Source organism: Canis lupus, chromosome 6 (assembly GCF_048164855.1).
Source record: "Canis lupus baileyi chromosome 6, mCanLup2.hap1, whole genome shotgun sequence".
NCBI lineage: Eukaryota > Metazoa > Chordata > Mammalia > Carnivora > Canidae > Canis > Canis lupus.
Genome location: NC_132843.1, coordinates 23,454,590 through 23,480,965, shown reverse-complemented (window position 1 = coordinate 23,480,965; position 26,376 = coordinate 23,454,590). Strand labels below are relative to the sequence as shown.

Here is a 26,376-nt window from a genome sequence, read left to right as displayed (position 1 = left end):
TCCGTAGTCCAGAGGGCCTCCAGGTGGAGAAACATGTAAATTATTACTAGGCGAATGTACTCATAGTTTACGGTGAAGCCAACTCAACTTGGGCTTTACCTAGCAGAAATATATTTAGAAGAATTTGGGAAGTTTGTATTTTGTGCACTTCCTCACTTCCTTCATAGTTTTCCTCAAGGGTCATTTTCCCCTCCTCAACCTAGTGTTTTTCCTTTGAGAGAGAGCCATGTAAGACTGGGGCTACAGCACCAGTGGTTCTTGGAGGGGTAGGGAATGACAGATCTCCAGCAGGGTTCACCTTAAGAGGATTGTAAAACCAAACTTTCTGCTAGAAGGAGCAGTAGATGGGGTGAGACAGGATATGTGAGTTTCATCCTAATGTCAGCCTTGGGTGAAAGGGAAGAATAGTAAAACAAATAATACACGGAGTAAAATCTCTGACTGTTCAAGGAATCAGTGCACAGAAAGACACTCTGGAAGAAATATAAGAGTGTTTGAGCCACTGCAGTTCCATCTGTGTGCTAAAATCTACACACCAAAACCCCTCAAACCCTTCTGAGTCCACCAATTAAGACTTTACAATGAGAGCAAACTTGGGTCTGGGATGCAGCCAATTAAAAGCTTACAAATTAAATGAAGGATGGACTGATGGGACACACATCACTCATCACACACAGGCTCAGGAAATCCATTTTGAAAATTTCGTTGGCTTTTCAAAATTTACTGTTGTCCTGTTTGGGTGTATCATGAGGAGACAAAGACCAAAAGGGCCCATGCCTGCCTTCAGCGATCTCAGTTTCTAGTAGGCAGGGTGATACAAGTAAGGATGAAGCAATTAGAGAAACAGAGAAAATCATTTGTTTTTTCTTCTTTCATCAATATTTTGCTGTTTTCCAAAAAAGTACATGCAATTTGGCAAAATATTTTGATAAAATAGCACTTTAAAAAAATTGGAGCAAAATGAAAAAGGGGTTGAGCCCAGGCAGTACATCTTCCAAGAAAAATAAATAGCCTCATTGCTAATTTTCCTTAGCTATCTTACCATTAAGCAAAAAACAATTTGAAAAAATTTAAATATTGATCATTTCTGTTAGTTAGGGACAGGTAGGGGGTCATACTAGTGGTTTCTTACAAAGCAAGCCAATTCCACAAAATATATAAATATTTATGAGCAGACAGGCACAAAAAGTCAGTTAAGCAGATTTTGTAACTCAGGGCACTTCTAGTCTCTGCCCTAGTCCCTTCTGACCAGTGGTCGATGAAAGGTATGTTCTGAGTTAGATGGAATTGTGTTCAGATGACACCAGCATTGTTGGTTGATCAGATAGCAGCATTCTCCAGGAGGTGGAAGGACTCAGGATGAGACTCTAGACCACAAGTACTTCACAGAAGCTAGTAGCCACATTCTCGTGCCTCATTCATGGAAGTGCAAGGGGAGCTGTACCCAATGCCTCAACAATAGCCAGTTGCAAAACCACTAATTTCACCAAGGAAAAATCACTTCTATCCCTTCTGTTAATTAGCGAACCCTCTGATGGTTGATTTTTTAAGATTTTATTTATTTATTCATGAGAGACAGAGAGAGAGAGAGAGGCAGAGAAACAGGCAGAGGGAGAAGCAGGCTCCATGCAGGGAGCCCAACATGGGACTTGATCCTGGGTCTCCAAGGATCACGCCCTGGGCTAAAGGCAGCGCTAAACCGCTAAGCCACCGGGCTGCCCTGATGGTTGATTTTAGCAATATTTGAAGGACTAAGTAACCACCCCTGGAATTTCAATTTCCGATCAGGATTCTTCAAATCCCACTAGTGTTAAGTGAGAATAAATTAGAATTAATTGGTATAAATGTTTATCACATACCTGATCCTGAAGTATTTTGAAATGAATTACTTCATGGACATGGTAACAGAAGTCATAATGAAGAAGCAGATCAATATATTTTATTTTAAGGTCTTTGTATCAAAATTTTTTAAAAAATTTTTTTAACGATTTATTTTTGTTTATTTATGATAGACATATATTTATAGAGAGAGGCAGAGACAAGGCAGAGGGAGAAGCAGGCTCCATGCAAGGAGCCCGACACGGGACTCGATCCGGGGACCTCAGGATCACGCCCTGGGCCAAAGGCAGGCGCAAAACCGCTGAGCCACCCAGGGATCCCCAACATTTTTTTTTTTTTTAACTAGGAGGAAAGACAGAGAAAGAATAATTTGTACTGACTTAAATTTAGAATATAAAAGAAAACCAGGGAAGGCCACTGTGCTATGTATAGAAGCCTCAGAAGCAAGTAAGAAAAAAAATCCTTAGAATGAGTTCCAAGGGAGAGGATCACTATGCTTCCTCTAGCTTACTGAAGAGTCATTGGTGGTACTTATACTACAAATATCTGAGGAAACTGAAAAGCAATGCAAAACACGTGGCCATTGCCACCAAGCTGGGAATGTTAGCTGCTGTCAACAATATTTAGGTCCATGGCTTAAAACAACCGGATTTGCTTTTGCTTTGATTACCTTTGAAGTATCTCTGAAGGCTCAGTAGAGACTCTGCAATCTCCTCATTCAGCCTGCTTTCAACCCAGGTGTAAAACTTTATTACTGTGACAAGCAACTTTTATTAATAATTAACCAAATCGTGGGATGAAGAAATTTGTGCCTTTCATGGGAAAAAATAGTACAGCTTTTCAAGTTAAGCCTGTTTACCAGATCTTACCATCTGAGTTGCATTCCCTCAAAATACATATGTAACACAATACATCCTAAGCACCAATACCTCAGGATGTGACTATTTTTGTAGATAAGGTCTTTACTGAGGTAATTAAGTTAAAAAGAAGTCATCAGGATGGGCCCTAGATCAAGAAGAAGTTAGGACATAGATGTGCTCAGAGGGAAGACCATGTGAAAACACAGGAAGAAGACTGCCATCTACAGGCCAAGGAGTGAGGCCTTGGAAGAAACAGACCCTGCTGACATTTTGATCCGGGACTCCTGGCCTCTAGCATTGTGAGAAAATAAATGTGGTTTAAATCCCTCGGTCTTTGGGGACTTCGTTATGGTAGCCCAAGCAGACTGATACAACAGGATTTTTACTATGTCATTGTGTGTCCCAGGGGGAAGCAGATGGAAGTGAGGAGAGTTTAATGGATTCTATGCAGGTGAGGAAAGCCTCAAGGGATAGTCCAGGGTCCTGAGTCTGACATAGTTGAGGAGGGAGCCATCACCACTAACAGGCCTTGAGGAACAAGGAGAAGGAGTGGGTCCTAGAATCCAGGAAAGGAGTTTCTGTACAGAGAGAGATGCCTGGCAGGTGTTGGCAGAGGAAAAGAAGGGAAGACATGCTCTGACCTTGTATTTTTCTTACTGGCATTTCCAGACATTGCTTCCCACTGACCACGATCAACTTGTAGCCAGAGGGCAAGGATACCCCTTGAAGCATCTAGAAAGGAGAGCTCCTGGGTCTCAGAACAAGGTGAAAATGAAGGATAGAGAGTGGGCATAAAGATGCAAATGGAAAATGTTCAGCCAGGGGCTAAATTTTGGATTTTATCTGAGGCACAACTTCCTCATCTCATTTTCTCTACTTGGTGCATGGGTTGGTGGAAGTTCTGTAATCTGTGTAATCTGTAATAAGAAGTCTATTTCCCATCACTCATGGACTTGATTTCAGAATATTCGTGCCAATAATGCACTATAGCCAATGGGGCAGGTGTATGGGGGAAAGTGTGGGAGACAGGAGACAATGAATGAAGGCCTCTTCATTAGCGTTGAATGTGAAGGTCAGAGATCTAGTGACAAAAAGATCCACAAAGTGAAATTTCAAGGTTTATGTACATTGTGAAGTAGTAGAAGAGTTGAAGGTAGCCTATGATAAATTAAAGATACACACTAAGGGTGCCTGGGTGACTCAGCAGTTGAGCATCTGCCTTCAGCTCAGGGCGTGATCCCAGTGTACTAGGATCGAGTCCCACATCGGGCTCCCCTCTAGGAGCCTGTTTCTCCCTCTTGCCTATGTCTCTTCCTCTCTCTCTGTGTCTCTCATTAGCAAATAAATAAAATCTTTTAAAAAAAGATACATACTCTAAGTTCTAGAGCTGTGCTGCCCCCCCAAAAAAACCTTTCCACAGCTATAGAAATGGTCTAAATTTGTGCTATCCAATTGGTAACCAACCACTTGCCACAAGGAACAGAGCCCTAAGGTGTGGGTAAGGACAAATCTAAGTGAGAAAAATTAAATTTTTCTGGGTACAAAAGGGGACAGACTGTCCCTCCTCTCTCCTCTTTCTCAGAGCATTTACTTTAGAAAACTTATAATTACAAATTCTTTCTCTGCCCTTTTCACGCACTATAGAAATTTTTAAACTAAATGAGCTTTTTGTCAGCTTCACAAGCAGCAATGTCTTTCTCTCGGACTTTAGAGTCATCTCTTTGAACATCAAAGATGAGAACATCAAGGAAGATAACACCTCTACCTCCCCTTCTCCTTGGGTGTCTGCCTCCAGATTGTAACTAGCTCCCTATCATAGATACTACAAGTCTTATTATTTCTTTGGATAAAGGCAATCATCAACACAATGGCTACCTAATTGCCAGGTGAATTTAAGATGATTTGTGTATGACCAATGGTACTGGCAAGTCTTGCTTCAGGATGTTCTCATTATGTTGTGAGCATGCATGTAATGGGTTGTGTTTGCCTGGCTTTATAATAGTGAGATTTCTGTCTTTACAATTCTTTATGAGTTGCTTATAATGCACATGGCATCCTGGTATAGTGCTTATTCAGTAATAAAACTGCTTTCTTTCTCTTCTGCTCTCTTGGAAAGTTTTTTTGGGTTAGCAGATTTTTAAAATTGGATTTCCAAAAGAGCAACCAGTTAAAAGGTCAGTAAAGGAGCTACAGTGGAATCCTAGAACATTTAACACACAAAGGAAGGCAGGAAAGGAACAAAGATGAAAAAACAGATGGGACCAAGAGAAAACAAATACCAAGATGGCAGGTTTACACTCATCAATATAAATTGTGGCATGTAGACTAAAACCATTCATTCAAAGTCAGAAAGTGTTGAAATGGATAAGAGAGCAAGACCTATCTCAATATGTATAAGAAACACATTAGAACTATAAAGTTGAGAGTAAAAAGCACTAAGCATAATAAGCCAGTGTGGAAATATTTATGTCAGGCAGAGCAGATTTCAAGACAAAGAATATAATCACAGACAGAGATTCCATAATGATAAAAGGGTCAATTCTTTGAGGAGGCACAATAATGCTATATGTATTTGTACTCATTAACACAAGTATAACAAGTGTAAAGATAAGGTAGCAAAACTAGAAAACACTAAACAAGTAGGCAGAGCCATAATCAGATGGAGATTTGATTTGAAGATTTTATTTATTCATGAGAGACATAGAGAGGCAGAGACCTAGGCAGAGGGAGAAGCAGGGTCCTTGTGGGGAGCCAGATGTGGGACTTGATTCCAGGACCCCGGGATCATGCCCTGAGCTGAAGGCAGACTCTCAACCACTGAGCCACCCAGGTGGCTCAGCCGGAGATTTTCATATCCCTCTCTCAGCAATTCATAGAAACAGTAGACCAAAAAAAAAAAAAAAAAAATCCATAATGATATAGAGGACTTGAACTCCACTATGATTGGGAAGCCAAGAAATTTGGGGAGGTTAAGGAAGTAATTATCTTAACACTGTCTTTTGAAATGCCTCATTTCTAGGTGTTAATTGATAAGCAACATCTTTACTGTATACATTTTGATGTGGTGGTGATTGGAACATGGTCTGTAGAGACCAACCAAAAATTGCTCCCATCTGCCACTTGGGGTGGGAACCCTGAAGTCACACAATACTACATGGTCTTTATGCTTTGGGACGTCTTGATGTGCCAGTGTTGTGAAATATTTACTAACGTGACATTATACTGTAGGCAGAAACTCTGATCTTTTCTCTCGTAAATTTAACAAGTAACTAAAACAGCTTTTTGACACTGATTGAGTGATTTCATCTCTCTGGGCTAGATGTGCAAGCTTTCTTTAGCTGAACCCAACAGCTTCCTCTAATGTGGGCAGAGAGCAAATTCCAGTCCTTTAGGAACAGGGTTGCTAGCTTGGCAAAGTATGGAGTGCCCAGCTAAATTTGAATTTCAGATAAACAACAGATAATTTTTTACTATGGAACATATTTACCCTAAAATATATCTGAAATTAAAATTTAACCAGGACTTTGGGAAAATGAGGCTCTTCCAAGGAGTCTGGCTGAGCCCGATATAAGCAGTTCTAATTTAAATGCCAAAGTCAAGCAAAAACGCCTGCTTTCAGAGAGCTCTCTCCTCTGATGCAAAACGATAGTCCTTGTAAAATATGACAGAGCAATAAAAAGATTATGGAAAGGGGTTGCTCTAAAGGTCATCTTTTTATTTAAATATTTTATGATGATGCATATACAAATATCATTTCCCAAGGAACAAATGTAAAACCTAATACAAATCATCATTTCAGGTACAAAAAAACATTTAAAAAACATGACTCTGCTACATACAAGAGACAGGTTAGGTTTTCTCCAACTGTCCAAGGAGGACAGTTAAAACCAAGTTTGGATTTTTGGAGTATACAGGTCCTATTCACATTTCACACAGTAGTGAAATTCCTGTTTCATACATAGCAAAATATAACTACTACGTATAAAAGAGAAAAGAAAAAGCAACAATTACTAAGTAGAGAGTAAAAAATTTAGATCACGGAAAGGAAGATTGACCTTCATCTTGGCTACACACTTACAATATTTAAAGATACTTGCCTTTTACTCATAGATAGTAAACGCAAAACATACCAATCTCTTGTATAACGTAACTCAAGTCAAAAACGTCTAAAAAAAGAACTTTTCAAGATTCATTTCCCTAGCAAAATACCTTGAAAAAAAATCACAAAATTACAGTCTTTAAAATTTATGAAAATTATTTTGTTGTGGGAAATATTCACATAAGCTATATCCACATACTGATATGCACATATATTTCAAAACCTTATATGCACTATTTTTTTCAAGGAGTCATAAAAGTACAATATACTTAGAAGCCGAAATATCCAAGTAAGTTTTCAAAATGAAAGGCAAGGATGTTGTACAAATTCAGGTCAATTGTTCAACTGAATATTTAATATTCACAAAGTAAGTCATGACTGGACAGTCAGGGACTTTGGGACATAGAATAAAAATCATAATTTCAAAATCACAATTACTGATATTATACGATTTTCTAGTATTCTCTGCAATTGTAAATAAAAGAGGATGATTTCTAAAATTTGGTTTAATTCCACAAATATTTATTTGGCACTCATGTTATGTGCTGAGGATATATAGTGTTGAAACAGGCAAGTTCTTCTCACAGTGGAGAATCCAGTCTAGTGGTTAATTAGCTGTACAAAATTAGAGGATGATGTATCCTGAGTTTTAAAAAATACTATATTATTATAAAAAGTAAAGTGATTTTATATTTGTGAATTTTTCCCTGGATTATTCAACTGAATTTGAAGTGTTCCATATCTTCACAACTTTGCAGAGACACAGGGAAGCAATAATGCTATTTTTAAAGTTATACAACACACAAGCTCAGAGAAATACAATGTGTATTCTTTACCATGTCAATGTTCCAAAACTCAATCAACCTAAGACAGATTCAAAAGGCCAGGCTTCTCATCTTAAAGAAAATGAACAAAACAGTTGTCTAGACTGCACGCTTATTTTTGGATAAATGAGGTGTCAGTAATCTGCCAGGCCCAGTATGGTCTAGAATATAGAACGGCAATGGGAAACACCACTGCAGGATGCAAAGGGCCCACTCAGCTTTATGGGTGACTCTACTGGAGAGCTAAGGCGCTGGATACTCTGTGTCCATTTGGTATAAACTCTTACAAGTTGGACTGATTCTCTACTTAACTTGCTTTGTGAATATTGTTTGGTCATAACTCACTAAAAGGCACTTAAGGCACAGCATCGTGACGCAGCCATCAGGGAGCACTGAGCATCTCTGCAGTGCAATCTAGGGCTGGCACAGGGCAACCTGTTGGGCATTAGTGATTGAGAGGAGTTTCAAGCCCAGGGTGTACATCTCTCATGTCTACAGGCTCATCAAAAGACAGGCTCGTTGAAAACACGAAAACCAGGCACTGCCAGCTAAACTCTGGGTCGGGCTGTGGTATGCTGTGGTTTAGGAGTAAGAATGCTGCACGATGCTGTGCTTGGAGACCCTGGTGGAGGATGCGGTTAGCGTAGAATTAGAATGACCGGTTAGCATAGAATTAGAATGACCAGACTCCTCTAAACTGCAATTTGGCAGGGGGCCACGGACTCCAGCTCCAGAAACCTCTGTCTTTCTGGCCATCACAGAGGTTTGGGCAGGAATCCAGTAACTGGAGGCAGGGGTTTGCACCCTTTCTGTCACTGTCATGTTCTGTCCTACAGCTACACCGGGCATGGCCAGGGTGGGCTGTGCACCTGATCTGGGGGCAAGAAAGCTCTCTCTCTCCCTCACCACAACATAACGTCCATCTGGCAGATGCTGCGTACCTTCCAGAGGACCAGGGAAGCCTCCGTTAGGCTGTATTATTGTCTCGGTAACCATGACATTGGTGTCGTTAGCATAGCGCTGCTCTACCAAGGGAGGGGCTGGAGCATACACACGCTCTGTCACAATTAGGGCCTGGGACTGGCCAGGGCCTAGGACCACAGTGCTCGGTGGCATAGTGGAGCCTGTACCATAGGAAGTTTCTGTCACTACAACGTTACCAGAAGCCAGTGGATCAGGGAGCAGCGTAGCTACCTTGTGACCCTGTCTAGAAGATACAGAGCTTTCAGTGACTATTTCCTGAGTTACTTTCTCTGCATTTGCTTCATCCAGAGGTTTTGGAACTTGAAAGCTACTACCAGAGAAGTAAGCATTCTCCGAATTAATATTAGTTTGCTCGCTGAATGAATGTGAAGCCGCTTTCATACTTGACTCTCCCGCATGTTTTTGTCTCTGCTCCATTTCCACATCCATATCTATTTTTTGACCCAAGCAAATTTCAGCTAGTGTCCTGAATTTAAACCCTAAATCATCTAGAAAGCCATCGTCAAGTTCTCCTTCAATAAAACTGCAGCAGCCAATGGAACCATGGAGAGATGCAGTGTCTTCCTGAGAATAAACCAGAAGGCAATCTTTGCCTGTGTGAATGTCATCTTCATCAGTGTAAGAGGCAGCTTTCTAAGATAGAAAACAGAGGCACAGAATTAGTGACACAACTTCACTTAAGAGTAAGACTATATTTCTGGCCCAAATGTATAACCCGAGTCTCCTTATAAGAAAACATCAGAGATCTACAAATGGAAGGACATCCTACAACACGGCTGGCCTGGATTCTTAAAAAAATATTAGTATTGTAAGAGATAAGAAAGACAGGACTCAGGATTGGTTCTGGGATGGGAAAAACAATGGCTACAGAAGATATTACTGCAATAATTGGCAAAATTGAAATATGGAATATGGCACTGTTAAATCTGTTCACTGTATTATGTAAGAAAATATGCGTATGTATACGCATGTGCACACGCATGTATGTGTGTGTGTGAAAGAAAGAGGGCCAGGGGGAGGGAGAGATTAGGAAACCAAATAGCAAATGTGGCAAAGGGTTAATAATTGGGTAATCTGGGTAAAGAATATACAGGCGTTCAAAATTTCTATTGTTCTTGGAAATTCTCTGGTAAGTTTGAAATGATTTCCGAATACAAAATTTCTCACATACACACAACCAAGTCTGACTCAAGCAGGATTAGAGTGGAGAGGGAGAACTATCAAGATGAAACTAATAGGGCACCCCAGGGTAGAGCCTGGCTGTAAGGCAGAAAGGGGATGAGGAGAAATGCTTTTCCTGATACTGATGGCATCATCATCTTCCCCTCACGCAAACTTGGTTGGGCAGATGGTCTCAAAGAAGCGAGGGGGTAGGAGACAGGAAGTGGAAAAGCACTCCAGTAATTTGCTACCATGTAGACAGGAGACAGAAATAAACTGACTTCCTTCTAGGAGCTCATCCCTTCACTGGTCTCAAGGGTCCTTCAGATGCCCAACACTCTGCCCATCCCAGGTGGGCCATGTGGGCCTTGTTCTCAAGAAAGTTAACCAGCCCTGTTTCTTTTTCTTTTCTTTTTTTTTTTTTAAAGGTTTTATTTATTTATTCATGAGAGACACAGAGAGAGAGGCAGAGACATAGGCAGAGAGAGAAGCAGACTCCTTATGGAGCCTGACGTGGGACTTGATCCCAGGACCCCAGGATCATGACCTGAGCCAAAGGCAGACGCTCAACCATTGAGCCACCCAGGCGTCCCTCCAGTCGTCTTCTAATTCCTCATTCCAGGCATGAGCTTTCTGAATGCATCCCATCATCCTTCCTACAACCTTCCTCCTGATTTTTTATGAATCGCCTCAATAGTGAAGCCAAGGAGACAAAATTTAAACAGACATCACAGATTGTGATTTTTAGGTCACATATTCTCTCCACTCCTAGCAGGCTCATCCCTAGCAAGTCTGCTCCCACAGATGGACTGGACTTTCTGACCCACTGACATATGGCTTTGACATGTTACTTGTTCTGACCAATGAAATATGAGCACAGAAAAGGCAGCTGCTTTAGGAGTGTGTCATTGGCTGGTTCTGTGTGGCTCTGTTCCCCATTCTCCAGGGATGGCACCTGCCCAGTACCGTCTGCTTTCTCGGCATGTATCTTCGCATGAAGACAACATGGGGAAAAGCAGAGTTGTGTCAACTGACAGAAACAAGAATGTGAGAAGTCAGCTTCTGCAAGAAGTAGGATGGTGGGGTCATTCATTATCACCATGTAATTGGGCTGACCCATCAAATGGGCCACATCTGTCTTTCCTCACTGCCTATATACATTCTCTTAAAAAATGACAAAGTTCTATTTAGGTCCAAGGCAACGATTACCTTAATAATACTACATTCACATATAAATGTCCACCATCACCCCAGCATATATAAATGAATATAAATGAATCCTCACCTCAGTGAAATAACTTTTTAAGAATTCTTCGTTCACTGCCGCAGCAGCCGCTTGAGCTCCAGCCAAGTCTCTGGAAGACCCTGTGGCTTTTGTGATCCTTAGAGCTTCAGCACCTATGTTGGCTCCTGTTGTTCCTGTCACTTGGGTAACTCCACCAGAAATAAGGCTTCTGTGTTCTTCCCATCTTCCATCAATCTCAGACATCTCATGATGGTCTTTGATGAGGGCAGAGCTACTTTCTTTTGTGGTTTCCTTGGTAGTTACCACTCCCAGTCTGATGTCTGCTGCTACACTCTCTCCATGATCTGCTGTTAGGTGCAATGGTACCACCTGAGGGAAAATACAGTTAGGACTGAGAAGGATGGAGGGTCAGTACAGTTGGCAAAGCGATCTGAGCTAAGTGGACATGCGAAAGCAATGAGCTATTTCTGCAGAGGCAAATTAGGAGAAATATTTTGGGTTGAATAACTTGTATTTGAGTCTTCTGAAATCTCCATTCCACTTCTTGTTTTGTGAGCTGATCAGAACCGAAGGAGAAAACAAAAATTATTTAAATATGGTCTCAGCTCATTGTCATTACTGTATTGTCATCAACTTTCCTCTAGGGTTTAATGCCTCCTTCTATATTAAACCATTTTTCTTTTTTTCCTAGCTGGACACATGCTGCTCTAAATAAAGACTATCTATCCAAGCTTCCACTGTTCCTTGGAATAGCTACCTAAGTTCTGGTTAATGTGATTTCAAGCAGAAATGAGGTATGCAGCTTTTGGGAAGTGTTCTTTAAGAGCAGTTCTCCTATCTGCTTGTTGGAATGTGGGCACAGCAACTAGTGTCTGGAGCATTTAGACAGTATGGGAATGGAACTCATCCATGGAGGAACAACGAGAAAGGAGGGGAATCATCATGCTGGTCTTCAATGGCCCACATTCATATTTAGGCCTCTGTTATTCTGAGTTCTCTGACACTTGATGCTAAATAGTATCCTGTTGAACATAGTGCTTATTGTAGATAGTGATGAGAGACCAGGGGTGAAGTTGCAATAGAGAGATAATGGGATCTCCCCCTGTCTATTAAATAGGGAGGAGAGGAGGTTTTGCAGCATTTTACAACTCTCATGGAGGTGGTGGGTTTACCTCTCCTAACCCTATGTATTGAGGTTCGAAACAGAAATGGCGAAACACATCTTTCATTCCCTGTATCATTCTTAACATTTTTAACATTCTCTGTAACATAGAAATTATCATAGGACCTATCACAGCAGAACAAGACCACTTCAACTTGCCCTGGCAGCAAACACAAAATATATTGTCATTTGAACCCTCTGTTTAACAAAGATACGTAAGTGAAATCTATAATGATGACTTTACTCTCTCATGACTTAAAATGCTAAAAACTCTTTCTAAAGGCCCTTTAATGTCAGGAAAGAATTATAAATACCACTGACATCTGATTATCTGACCTTGTCTTCAGGTGGCGCCCCTTCGTTATTCCAAGGATGCAGCATCTCTATAGTGCCAGGAATGGGGGTGAAGCCCTTGGCGCCTTCTCCACAGTGGCACATCAGCAGTAAGAGTGGTACAACTGGACAGAAACAAAATTGAGTCCAGAGAAGGTAAGCCTCAACATATTTCTAAACTTATACTGCATAATTTTAGAATTTGCATTTTGCTTTTTAGAGTTTAATCTTCACTTATTTACAGCCCTATTTTTGCATTTTCTTTTCTTTCACTCTGGTTCAACCTCACCAAACTTGTTTTGGTGAATTACACCAAAGCCTAAAGGCAGCATGAGGCAGTCTGCATTCATCACAAAAAGGCTGTATGTGGCTGCCAGATGGAACACGAAGGCTGGATTCGATAGCATACAAATCATCAAAACCAGTTTAAAGACTTAAATCTTTTGTGGTTCTTTTAAGTCACTTTTTTAATATGACAAAATTCACTATCCAAGAAAATACATATATATTTATATATATGCTAAAAAGATCAAAAGCTCCTAGGGGTAGATAAATTTTAATATGTTAAAATATTCTAGACCATTGGAACTTCTAAAATACTTCACCACTTCATCCTGGAGTAGAATTTGGCAAAGGCATGGCAAACTGAAGTTCAAATTAACATCTGAATTACCTGAGTATTATTTTCTAAAATGACTCTACATTAAAAGCCTTTATAATGGGGGATCCCTGGGTGGCTCAGCGGTTAAGCCTCTGCCTTTGGCTCAGGGCGTGATCCTGGAGTCCCAGGATGGAGTCCCACATTGGGCTCCCTGCAGGGAGCCTGCCGCCTCTCTCTCTGCCTGTGTCTCTGCCTCTCTCTCTCTCTCTCTCTGTCTTTCATGAATAAATAAATTAAATCTTAAAAAAAAAGCCTTTAAAATATATGTAATATTTCATCACAAATTTAATAAAATTTCAGAGCTCCCTCCTTAAATTTTATTCTACCTCAGGGAGGAGGCGAAAGCCAATGTTCATCTTCTTGATCAATGCAGTAAAGAATTCACCTGCAAGCTGCCCTTCTCAAATTAGTTTTTATTGCCATTTCTGTTTCACAGCTTCCAATGATCAGTTGACTACTTCCTACAGTCTCTTTTGTGTTAAATAGTTGACAGTTCAGTAATTATAGCCACTGTGGGTAGCTACACTGTGGGTAAAAAGCTGAAATTAGCCAGTGGCAACTCAACAATTTCAACAAATTTAACAAATGCTTATCTAGTGTCTACCATGCGCCAAGCACCATGCTGGGCCCCAGATAGTCTGAGATGAGAAGGTAAGGCGAGTAGTCTCTGGGTAAAAGATAGAGTCCCCGTTCCAGTCCATACCTACAGACTTGGTGAGCTGAAACTAGTCATTTCTCCATGTATGTCTGTATTTTTACCCATAAAACAGAGACAGTGGTATAAAAGTACACCATAAACTGTTGAGTGCTGTGCATTCAATTGTACATTTACTAGCACCTCCTTCATCACTGAAATCACTGAAGGTGCCTCAGAGGTGGTCCTCCACCCTTGTTCAGTGGCCAAGTGGAGTGGTATTCCATAGCTGCAGTACTTTGTTCTTTCATGAAAGGAAACCTGAGGTGTTTGGAGGTCATGCAGGGAAGGCAAGACTGGTTGTCACTCAGAGGGTCGAGCTGTTGTTGCCCAGGTAAAGGGCCAAGCAAAGCAGAGGGCAGGAGGAGGTTAAGCCCTGACAAGCTGAATGTGCAAAAGCAAGAATTGATGGGAACAAGATGAGTCTGTAAAAACAACTTTGTATCCAGAATCCAAATTCATGCAACAAATCTTTTCTGAGAGCCTACTCTGTGCAAGACATATTCTAAGCACTGGCATGAAATAGGCAACATCCCTTCCTCACAGAGCTTATCACCAACAAGGTTGTCTAGTAACCTTGGTTACTTAATTCGGGAAATTATGTATTTCACCAAGACAAAAATTCATTTTTCTAAAACAAAATTCTCAAGAGGGCTAGAATCATCTTTGGTGAATTTATCAATGATCACTTATTGTTTCCCTAATCACCCTCAAAGTGTTCTAGTGCGGTTAAAGAATCACTGTACAGAAATCAGTGACTACTAACTACCATAACCAAACACTGGTAGTGCATGGAAATTACTAGATGAGCTAAAGAGTGGCTTTTAAAATACTTACGTAGCAACAGCAGAAGGGCAAAAATTATTAGTGCAATTGCGGCGGGTCCCAGGCCAACATATGTGCCACGCAGAGGTTCTACACAACCACTGCCATCCAGACACTTACAAACTGTGAGCTGAAGCACCTGCTTTTCAGAGCAACTGAAGCCCTGACTATCTGAAATCAGAAACTGAATTTCACTTCGCCCAAGCTTTTGCTCTTTTTGTTGCAGTAGCACACTGGTACCTGCAAGGGTAGGGGGCAAAAGGAAATAAAAATAGGTGATTACCAAGGAAGAGGTGAAGAGAAACATTCTTTAATTGCTGATAGTAGTTAGCTCCAGTTAGAAGCTTTATTATTGCTTAACTTCTCTATTGAATTCACACCGTGTGCTTGCTAAACTTAGTCCAGACTACCCCCAAAAGGCAGGTTAACAGCAAAGGATCAGATTTGGACACATTTTCCTTTTATGATGATTAATTTTAACAAGTATGTGTGATGTCCACCAAATGCTAGGAAATGTTCTATGTATGGGGAATATAGTAACAAATACGTGGTAACTTAAGTGACATTTCCATTAAAAGACCTTTATTTTACCATTTCTTAAAAAACTCTGTTAAAGCCATCTTCAAACAGACAATAATAGAAGGCTGTAGTTAACCCTCATGGTACCTGTCCCCAGTTTTGACAACTTTCAGTATTAGGCCAATCTCATTTCATTTTGTCCCTCCCATTTTGTTCCTGACATTATATCACAATACATTCAAAATTTTGAAAAATTTCAAATCTACAGAAAAACTGTAAGAATATTACAATAAGGGACGCCTGGGTGGCTCAGTGGTTGAGTGTCTGCCTTCAGCTCAGGGTGTGATTCTGGAGTTCTGGGATCAAGTCCTACACTGGGCTCCCTGAGAGAAGCCTGCTTCGCCCTCTGCCTGTCTCTGTCTCTCTCTCTCTGTGTCTCTCATGAATAAATAAATAAAATATTTTTTAAAAAAGAATATTACAATAAATATCAATATACCCTTTATGACTTGTTTACATTTTATTACAATACTTTCTATCCACACACTTTTTTCTGAGATATTTGAAAGTTGTGGATATTATGATACCCATCAGCATATATCTAAGACCAAGGGACATTAGCCCTCTCAAAAAAAATTTAGTATTGATATAACCCATAGTCAAACTTTTCAATTGTTGCAAAAATGCCCTTGATAGTTCTTTGTTTTTTTCTCTTGATCCTGAAGTCTATCAAGAATTATGCATTGCCTTTAGTTGTCACCCTAATCTCTATGGATGATCTAGATCAGTCCCACCTTTTTTTTTTTTTTTCAGCCTTCATGCCCTTGCCATTTTTGAAGGCCGCTTATTTTAAAGGATGCTCCGCAGTTTGAATTTGTCTGATGACTTCCTCATGATTGGATTCAGGTTATACATTTTGGCAAGAACATGACACAAAGCGTTGTATGAATGACCTTTTATCTTATTTTTTTTTAAACGTGACTGACGATTATTTTCAAATTTTTCCTTTACTTTAATAAAAATAATGACCAGTTATACATGAGTAAAAATAACGATCAGTTATTTATCTAAGAGCTTAAAAATTATTCTTACATATTCATAGCATTTATATAAAAATAATAAACTTGCAAGATATGTAAACCTGGATGGATACAAAAATTAAAAGTGAGTGTTTGGGTTTTGTTTTGTTGTTTTATTTATTTTTGGAAGTAGGAAACAGCTTCTTTTCATCTTAAGGTCCAAATTTTATGAGTTTGATCTGCATGGGTAGAATCTACTTATTAAATCATCCTTAAAGCTTTGGAGAAGTGAGAAAAAAGCATCTAATCATTTAAAGGAGTATGAATTCACGAAAAAAAAAATCCATGAAAACATAACCGGGAAGAAGAACATAATTAAATTCATGATTGGCTCGGAGAGGGCAAGTGGAGGAGAGAAAAGGCAAAAAGAGGACTTTTATATTATTATAAAAAAAAAAAAAAAGAGGTCTCATTCAAATATGAGAACCAGTTAATATTCCTTTAATTCTAAGTGGCAGGTACAAAGATGTCTGCCATATTAGACACTGGGATTTTCTGTGCTTTAAAATTTTCCCAAATAAAAATAGATAGGAGCTATTTATTATCATGACAGTTGACTGATCACCTAATTATGTAACCAAGGAGAAGAGAGCACAGTTTATGGAATCCTCTCTCTTTAAAATGTCTAGATTAAAAAAAAAAAAAGTGTCTAGATATATAGAGTATAAATCTCAGTGACTTTCTCTAATAACACTCAACATGCATGTCCTTAAGAGTTTCACGTTCCTAAGACTACAAAAAATTCAGAGACCCATCAAATCCAAACATCTTGATCTTAAGCTAGAAAACTTATCTACATATCTGGAAAGATGCCTGAGCCAGACTAATTGGGGTCAAATCCTAGTCCCAACTTTTAGCTAGATGTGACCTTGAGAATGTTAAGAGACTCTCTGTACCTTTCTTTCTTCATCTGTAAAATGCTGGTGACAGTAGGGCTAAACTTCTAAGGGGGTAACCATGAGCAAAGTGCTTAGGACAGTGCCTGGCATCTCCCAAACATCATATATTTCTTAGATAGAAAGAAGAGTTGGAAATTCAGTAAGTTCAATGCAAAACACGTTTACACATCTTAGTCAAAGAAAGGCCAGCTCCAATCAAGTATTCAGCCTAGATGGGAATTCCTAGAGTTCTGTGAATACGGAATTAGACACTGAACAAGGAGACCAACCACTTTTCAAGTTTTGAGGCCTGTGACTTAATTATCCTAAGAGGAATTACCTGGATGTCTACCAGCCAGGGCTCATGCTAGCTAAAACTTGATTGAAAGTAGCCTCCATGAATCAGGTTGGTGACTGTCGTCCTCAGAGCGAGGCAACTTTAGTTAATTGAGAGAATAACTGTCTTCTGCCAGTGAGTACATAAACCCTTAAGAAGATTTAAAATTAGTTTCTTTAAAGCAAATTAAAGACATGGTTTTAATATTTTTGTATCATACAGAAATTGTGTTGTTACTGTGTTTTTATACATGCATCACTTTTAGGAAAATTAGCCCTATTAACATGACAGCTTTGTAACTCCGATTTAAAATGTGTGATTATGTTACTGATTTGGCCTTATAGCTGTAGACTGGAATATCAATGATTTGTTCGGTAGTGGACCACTGAGGAGGATTTCAGGTTCAGTATATTTATGAGTCACATTTATTGGAATTTTAGAGTATAGGGATCATAAGAAGTGAGGTAATGCATTTGACCTGTTAATTCAGATCACTGAAATACATTGGCAAAAACCAAAATATACTAAATTTATAAATGTATTTTGAGATGTTGACAGTATTTGTTTGCTCTGTAGACTGGACCAAATGTGTTATTTAATGCTTCTTAAAATGGCTATAAAAATTTCTTAGATTTAAAAATAACAATAAACTTGTTAACCAAAAAAAGCTGGGTATTATATTTGAAACTTTTCTAAAATGAACACTAATTGTTTAAAACAAAAGAGTCTCCTGGATAGTCTGTGGTATTCAGAACCACCCTGAAGAACACCCAAAACCTACATTGACAAAGAGAGTACATCTAAAACATGGATATATGCACATGGCCACCTGGGATGGGTGGGGGCTAGAGAGACCTTTCTTCATACTGTGTCCATCACTTACCCACTTTATGACTTTGAACAGCTACTTAATTCTGGTTAAGCTAAGATTCCGCAGCTATAATCAGGACATAATGTTATAGATGAAAGGATTAAATGAGATAATGCCTACAAAGGGCCAGCAGTATGCCTCGTACAGACTAAGTGATCCACAGACATTATTTCAATGGAATTGTTATCATAGCTTAAAATTTTAGAAGCCATCTATTCTGATTGCTGTGCTTAGACAGGAAAGGTACACCTCAGCTAACAAGACAAAACAACTATTTCAAGAGCGATTTAGGGAATACTCAGCTATCTTTACAACATTGGGTTATTTTTCTTCTCTCTTTGGTTACTCCAAATGGGGTATTTACTATAGGCTGATGAAAGACACCATACCTGAGCTTCAGAACCCTATTTTAGAAACTTCCATACAAAATTGTATCAGAAATATAACTTATGGAAAAAAAAAAGCACAGCCATTGATTTTAGATTTCTCTCATGTTTAGTATTGAAAAATGTAGTCCAATGATTTTGCTTACTTTCTTGGTGCACTATTTGCCATTTTTCTGCCATTCCAGCTGGTTTGTCAATGATGGAGAAACTGAAAGGCCCACTGTTTTGGGGTCCATCCAGATCCTCTGCGGTCACATTCACATACTGCTCGTCATCGCAGATATTTTGCACAGGGTCGACCAGTGTGGGACAATTGTCATTGATGTCTTCCACTGTGATAACAACAGTGCCAGTGATGGTTTTTCTTGGATAACCTTAAAAATAAGAAAGAAAAAATATGTATGTATTGCCTCTATTGCTGACAACAGACATCATTTGAATTCTTTTTCCAGTTTGGAAAGGAGAAGGTCCTAACAAACTGTGGCACTTCCTATCCTAGATACGTTTTAATATTCAGATCAAGTCATGTTTTTTAATCTGCTAAATGAGTAGAAATGTGAAGGTTTGCCCATTGGAGAGACTTGGTTTTCCTACAAGAACAAAATGAAGGTCTTGGATGTTACAAAGTAATATTTAGATACATATATCAGCCAAGAAAAAAGTATATTTAATAACTTACTTTCGGATATTGCCAAAATCTTTGCAGTGTATGTACCATTTTGGACATATCTGGATTCAAAATCAGGAATTTTTACAAGTCTAATTTCAGATGTAACAGAATCCACAGAGATCCAGTTGTCTATATCTTCCAATTTGGCATATCTGTTATAAAATAAACATAAAATTAATTTTCATTTATGGATAAGGTGATAATCTCTCATCATCTACAACTCTTTCAAGCTTAATTAATGGTTCATTATCTGTGTTCTTGTTTTAGGCATTAGTTTGAAATGTCTTTAATTTCTTGAAGCTGTCCTAAAAGTTCCCTCTCTTTACTCTTTCTTGCATATCACACTTTTTGGGAACCTTCTGTGTTTCTATAACATACCCAAGATATATGCCAGGGTGACCGTTTCTTGCCTACAAACCCAGAAAGTTTGCAAGTTGCTCTGTTGTCTAGTCTCCCATTTTAAATCTGGGGTAAACCATTGAAGAGGAATTTAATTACCTAACAACTGGTATATGGAAAATTTATTTGCCACTTTCTTACTTCTAATACTCTTTCAGGAAGTAAGACAGGTGTAGACAGAATAAGACAGTAAGTTTCTTTCTGAACTTTATCTTTCTTGTTTTTTTGCTTTCCCTAGCCAGAATTACTTTGAGGTGAAGCACCCCGCCTCTGCCTCACACTCAACTGGTGGAGAGAAGATGGTCTGGGAGGAAATTTCTCCCTGCCTCTCAGTTGCAGGTACAACTCTAGAAAATTTAATCTCCAGACCTTTGGGGGATTACAATGCTGGGAGGAAAGGAATGAAGTATGGAAATTTCATTATGATTTTTTGAAGACAGGCATTTCAAGTAATTTAAAGTAAGGAAATATTTTCACAACTATCTCTTACTTTACACGGGCTTGTTGTCCAGTGTCTTCGTCAAAAACTTGAAATTTTCCAATTATTTGGCTTTGGCTTGATTTATCCATGCTCTCACTAACATGAACGGAGACAGTGCTACTTTTAAAATGAATACCTTCTTTCACATTTTTCACCTTTATTTTGAAGGGGATGGATGTAGGCTTATATTTATTCTTGACTGATTTGTGAAAAGCTGCTTTGTTAGTGACAACAATGCTGAAATCAAGATTTTTCACTTCTTCATAATCTACTTCCTAGGAAGACAAAAATCAACGGGAATTCTTTCAAAAGAGAAAACAACTAGAACATACATAGAACATACATACACACTCACATTTAGTTTTAATGTTAGATATAACAGTTTAACATATGGGGAAGAGAGTAGCACTCAGTATTCTAACTCCTATCGATACCAAGAAATTAAAAAGTCTGTCAATTTGGATATTCATAAATGTTAAGGATGATTTAGGGAGTATCCCCAATTTTATTTTTTTAAGTCCAAATTATTTAAAATATATTTTATATATACACACACACAAACATATATATTTAATAATCTGAAGTGATTTTTTTTAACTTTACTGGAAAAAGTTAATGGACATACAATATAATATTCCTTAAAATGTGTTCTATGGGTTTGTTCCAGTGAAAAGGGTCACATGCCTAGTGGTAGCACTGCCAGCTGTTTCCCTAGTATTGACTTATACTGCACATTAGCATACCAAAAAGCTGGCTTCCTGGCTTAACTTTCCTAAACCCAGGGTTTGCAAATGTATTTAAACAAAGAACCTACTTCCCACCCTTTTTTAGCATAATGTCTATTAATATCTGGTTTGCTATTAATTCCATAAAATAATAACCTTCCTCCAAATAATCTGTTCTTTGTGAAACTTATAAAGTACATTTGATATAGTCAGTTTATCACTGAATACATACTTTATCTTCCAAGTTGTCCTTTCTTTTTTAAATATTTTATTTATTTATTCATGAGAGACAGACAGAGAGAGAGAGAGAGAGAGATAGGCAGAGGGAGAAGCAAGCTCCCTTTGGGGAGCCTGATGCAGGACTCAATCCCAACCCTGGGATCATAACCTGAGATGAAGGCAGATGCTTAACCACTAAGCCACCCAGGCATCCCAGAAAAAATTCTTTATACAAATCAGTCAATTTATAACATTCTCAATCTGCTGTTGTCACTTTAATGCTAATTTTACTATTTTTTGCTATGCTCCCTTTGGTAGAAATAACTATATCCCTTTTTGTGCTACCATGGTACAGTGAGAATACTTTCAGTACTTCTATGCTATGGTTCATCACTAAGTAACTTTCTCCTGGTGTGTTACTGGCTTTTTGTTGTAAGCATCTATCAAGGTTGTAACTTCTATGAGTAAGAGGATCCCTTACTTCTATATAAGCAGGCAAATCTATTTGTCTCTGATGCCATTATCCACTTCTTGCATAATAATAAATTGTGTCTTCCCTTTAAACTTGAGGTGATCTTATTCTATATTCCTCTGCTTTACAAAGTGGTAGTCTAAGCGCATATAATAGTCTATTAATGCATGGTGCACATAATTATTATCATGAAAGTTCAGGTTAATATTTCTCTATTCTGTTATATATTTATATTATCATTATTCCTCTTCCTATGTTTAGACTTTACCTACTTTGTCATATTTAAGTTTTTGTAAAAGTTTAGAAACTTCTGGAATCCATTTTTGACTGTATATGACTTAATGGGATAGTATTTTGAAAGCTGTAGCTTTAAAAAAAAAGAAAGCTGTAGCTTTGCATTTTATTTCAAAATCTGATAAGGCAATTCTATCATAAGCCATTTATCTATCTATCTATCTATCTATCTATTTATTTATTTATTTATTTATTTATGATTTTATTTATTTATTCATGAGAGACACAGAGAGAGACAGAAAGAGAGAGGCAGAGACACAGGCAGAGGGAGAAGCAGGCTCCATGCAGGGAGCCCGACATAGGACTAGATCCTGGGTCTCCAGGATCAGGCCCTAGGCTGAAGGCAGCGCTAAATCGCTGAGCCACCAGGCTGCCCTATCATACACCATTTAAAAACACATTGATATTTTTCCTTCTTATAATGTTAGATAAAAATTCATCCTATATTTTTGTTTAAAAAATTCTGTGAGGGTAATACATTTCAAATGTATAAGACCCAGATACTTAATAAGATTATTTTCCTTCCATTGGTTCAATTAAGCACAAGAAGTTAGAACACTATGTTTTATTTATTTTTATTTTTTTTTAATTTTTATTATTATTTTTTTATTTATGATAGTCACACAGAGAGAGAGAGAGAGAGAGGCAGAGACACAGGCAGAGGGAGAAGCAGGCTCCATGCACCGGGAGCCCGACGTGGGACTCAATCCCGGGTCTCCAGGATTGTGTCCTGGGCCAAAGGCAGGCGCTAAACCACTGCGCCACCCAGGGATCCCAGAACACTATGTTTTAAATGTGATCCTCATACTACTTATATTACAGTCACAAGTGGATTTCTGTTATAAAGGCAAGTTCCTGAGCTCTACCCCATTGGATTTGAGGACAGGGCCCAGGAATCTGCATTTGGGACATGTAACTTTACAAAGCGACTCTTATTTAAGTATGAGGACAACTGGATTCAAGCTTTGTCGAGTTATTACAGCTTTTGTTTTTAGATGCTATTAGTGAGGTCTGGCTTTATGTTAAGTTGATCAAATAAGAGATAGTAAATTGGGGATACTTAGTAGATGCAAGAGGTCATGATGTAAGGATGTTTGTCAGGCACAGGATGCAAGAAAGACAGAAAGTATGCTGAACAATAATGTTGCTGGTATCATGTTATCAGATCAGGATTCGAGTCCCCTGATCTGAAGTTGGACTGTAGTGTGACCATTTACTAACTACAGAACTTGGGCAAATAGGGAAGTCTGCAATCTCAAATAGTTGTGTAGGTTGAGTATGTAAAGCACTTTTAAGCATTTGACGCTCCAAATACAATCACTTCTTCTTCACCAACTTTTCCCATGCCAATTTTGAACATTAAGTACTTACTTTAATAAGGGTGACGATTCCTTCATTAGTTTGAGTATCAGTTTCTATGTGGAAATAACCCATTTCATTTCCTGATACGAATGTAAAATTTGCTAACCAATTATCAGAGCCAATTTCATCTGCATCAAACACCTTTATGCGCATAACTTCTACATTGGCTTGGTTTTCTTCAACCACCCCTTCATTCTGTAAAACATGAAAACCAGATTTTTATTTTAATGTAGCACAAACAAGTGATATTATTTTTAGTTAGTACTAAAATGTGAGTAAATAGATATGTTTGTTATAAAAATAATAGTTACCATTTCATTTTTGACTACAGGTATATTGTCATTGACATCCAAAATACGAATCTGAACTTGAGCTTGTTTTACTGGTTTATCTGTTATTTGTCCATTGCCGTCCCTTGCTTCCACTGTCAAAGTATAGCTGCTGTGTTCCTGCAAGGCAATGAAAAATATCCGTCTGGGGTGAAAATGAGCCACTCCCAAATCTTCTTTTTAGTTCTCTCGATCATCAAGAGAATGAACCACAGGGTATCTTATTCATAAGTAAGTTTTATGATCTGTTATTCATGTGAAGATGCTGTTTATTTGCTGTCTGAGCATTTCTAGAAGGCCAGGAAGGCCTAGAGAAGTTGTTGGTAGTCAAATTCTTAAATATGTCATTGGTAACATTATCAGGAAATGAGTCTCTCATTAAAATAGTCTGTGCACAAAGAAGTGCCCTTCAAAATGTAGTTTGCTCTATATGGAAGTGATGGGGAAGGAGGAGACTATAGGAATTGGTTCTTTCTTCATTTTCAGCCAGAAATTAAGCAAGAAAAACCTAGTCCCCAAGAAAACTTGGCCAGTGAAGACAAAATGTGGTTGATTTTGTCTAGACATTCTGAGAGAGACAATTCTTAAAGAACCTGTCCTAGAGAATGAGGTCTTACATGCTACTCCAAAGTGAGTCCTTATCTTCCACGTGGTCCCCTTATTATGGCTCCATTCGATATAGTTGGAGTTTAAGAAAAAATGGGGGTCAGCCAGTGCCAATGCATGGGGGTCCTATGTGGGACAGAACTGCTCAGTAATAGGTAACTGAGGCTCTGGAGCCAGTTGCTTGGCTTCCAATTCTGTCTTTGTAACTTATTAGCTGTGTTAGATATACACTTAATCCTTTTGACCCTTGTTTTACTTCTGTGTAAAATGGGGATAATAACTAGATCTGCCTCATATAGTTTTTAGTTGGATTAAATGGATTAATCTATGTAAAAGGCTTCCAGTAGCACTTGGCACATGGTAAATGCCAATAAGTGCCAGACATTGTTTATTATTGGCTAAACTTGCCATACTTCATTAGATAGCAGCTTATAAAAAATCAGGATAATTAAAAATAATACTTTTCCATTCTAATTTTATGTGAAAAGGTGGAGTAGAATATTAGGAATAATAATATTCTTTAATTTTACAGAGATCTTGTTAGCAATGTTGGGCACAATCTTCTCCCTTTCTGGGGAAAATGAAATCATTTTCCTAAGTAATACAAAATATAGTCACTGTACCTAGACCATGACTTATGTTTGATGACAATACAGTGTTAAGATCATCAACATTCTACTGGCATTCTACTGTTAAGACCTTCACATATGTAGCATTTAAAAAGTCTTCTATTTCCTGTTTTCATCCAAAATTTTCCCTTTGAGTTAGAAATTAAAAAGTGAATAGCCTTTTGAGAATAGCCTGCCCAGGAAACCTACTGAGATTTTCCTCCAGTTTGGGATTTACAACAATCTTTTATGAACATTTCTATTATCCTAAGTAGGACTCCTACCTCAGTCTTTGTTCTTCCCTATATATCTGTATTAGCAGTCGAGGAGACTCCTGAAGTTTCATTACAGGAGCACAAATCACAGGACATTGCTTTAGGACACTCTAGGAAACAGAATCCTGATTGGAGAGGCCCTAGAACAGTGCTGTCCTTATGTAATTTTAATTTTTCTAACAGTCAACTTTTGAAGTTAAAAAAAAAAGAGAGGTGATGCTACTAATTTTAAATGAATTTTATTTAACCCATGGTATCTAAAATATTACTGTGTCAACATGCAATCAACAGAATATTACTAAGGTGGTATGTTACATTTTTTATTCATGCTAAATCTCTTCAATCTGGGTGACTTTTTTAGATTTATAGCATGTCTCAATTTGGATGAATCACATTTCAAGTGTTCAATGGCTACATATGGCTAATGGCTGCCATATTGGACTGCACATCATTAGAAGAGGGCATTTTTAGGAGTTATCCTATACATGAGGAATATAAAAGAAAGCAAGAAAATTAGAAAAGAAATAAAGAGAAAGGAAAAGCTAAAAAGATAGAGTTTAAAAAATAAACAACATAAAACACTAATTTACCTCTCTGTCCAATGTGAAACTGGTTGTATAAATCTCGCCTGTGTCTTTATTTAGGTAGAACACTGGTGGATAAGTAGGCTCCTGAGACACAATTCTGTAGGAAATTTTAGAATTCAGGGTATTGGGCTCATCTGCATCTGTGGCACTGATTTTCATCACAAGGGTATCTGGCATTAGAAACAAATATGTCCAAGATGAAACTCAACTTTAAGCACGGTTATGTAAGTTATTATTCTCTCTATAATTTCAGCCTGTTCCCAAAAGGATTTATTTCAAAGGCTTATCAAAATCAGAGTTTATCAAGACCAAAAACTTTAATTGGATTAGAATGTAAGTGTGAATGGAGTGCAGAAATGGGAAAGATAAGAAGAGGGCAAGGCTGACATTAGTACAGATAAGTCTTAGGGTGAAGTCCTGAACGCTTCCTACAGGAAGGCTACAAATTTCATTTAGAATAGGTCTAATAATCAACACAAAGAAAGAAGAAGGAACAAATACATGCTTATTAAAATACAAACAATTCAGGAGAAGCAATAGCTGTATAATATAAAGCAATAGCTCTATAATATAAAGGTATATTATTATCAA

The 26,376-nt window shown here is 38.2% G+C and overlaps 1 protein-coding gene across 1 annotated transcript in view; it reads right to left on the bottom strand.

The window, feature by feature from the left end:
* Positions 1–6,393: 6,393 nt before the first annotated feature.
* The window catches only part of DSG2 (desmoglein 2), a 48,284-nt gene continuing 28,301 nt past the window's right edge, over positions 6,394–26,376 (bottom strand). Inside the window, exons 6-15 of the mRNA XM_072829130.1 lie at positions 25,789–25,955; positions 23,692–23,829; positions 23,390–23,575; positions 20,318–20,583; positions 19,438–19,580; positions 18,905–19,132; positions 14,701–14,928; positions 12,512–12,633; positions 11,053–11,382; positions 6,394–9,239 (exon numbers count right to left, since the gene is read on the bottom strand). Of these exons, the coding sequence (XP_072685231.1) occupies positions 8,205–9,239; positions 11,053–11,382; positions 12,512–12,633; positions 14,701–14,928; positions 18,905–19,132; positions 19,438–19,580; positions 20,318–20,583; positions 23,390–23,575; positions 23,692–23,829; positions 25,789–25,955 (2,843 nt within the window). The 3' untranslated portion in view covers positions 6,394–8,204. The remainder of the gene's footprint in view (positions 9,240–11,052; positions 11,383–12,511; positions 12,634–14,700; positions 14,929–18,904; positions 19,133–19,437; positions 19,581–20,317; positions 20,584–23,389; positions 23,576–23,691; positions 23,830–25,788; positions 25,956–26,376) is intronic.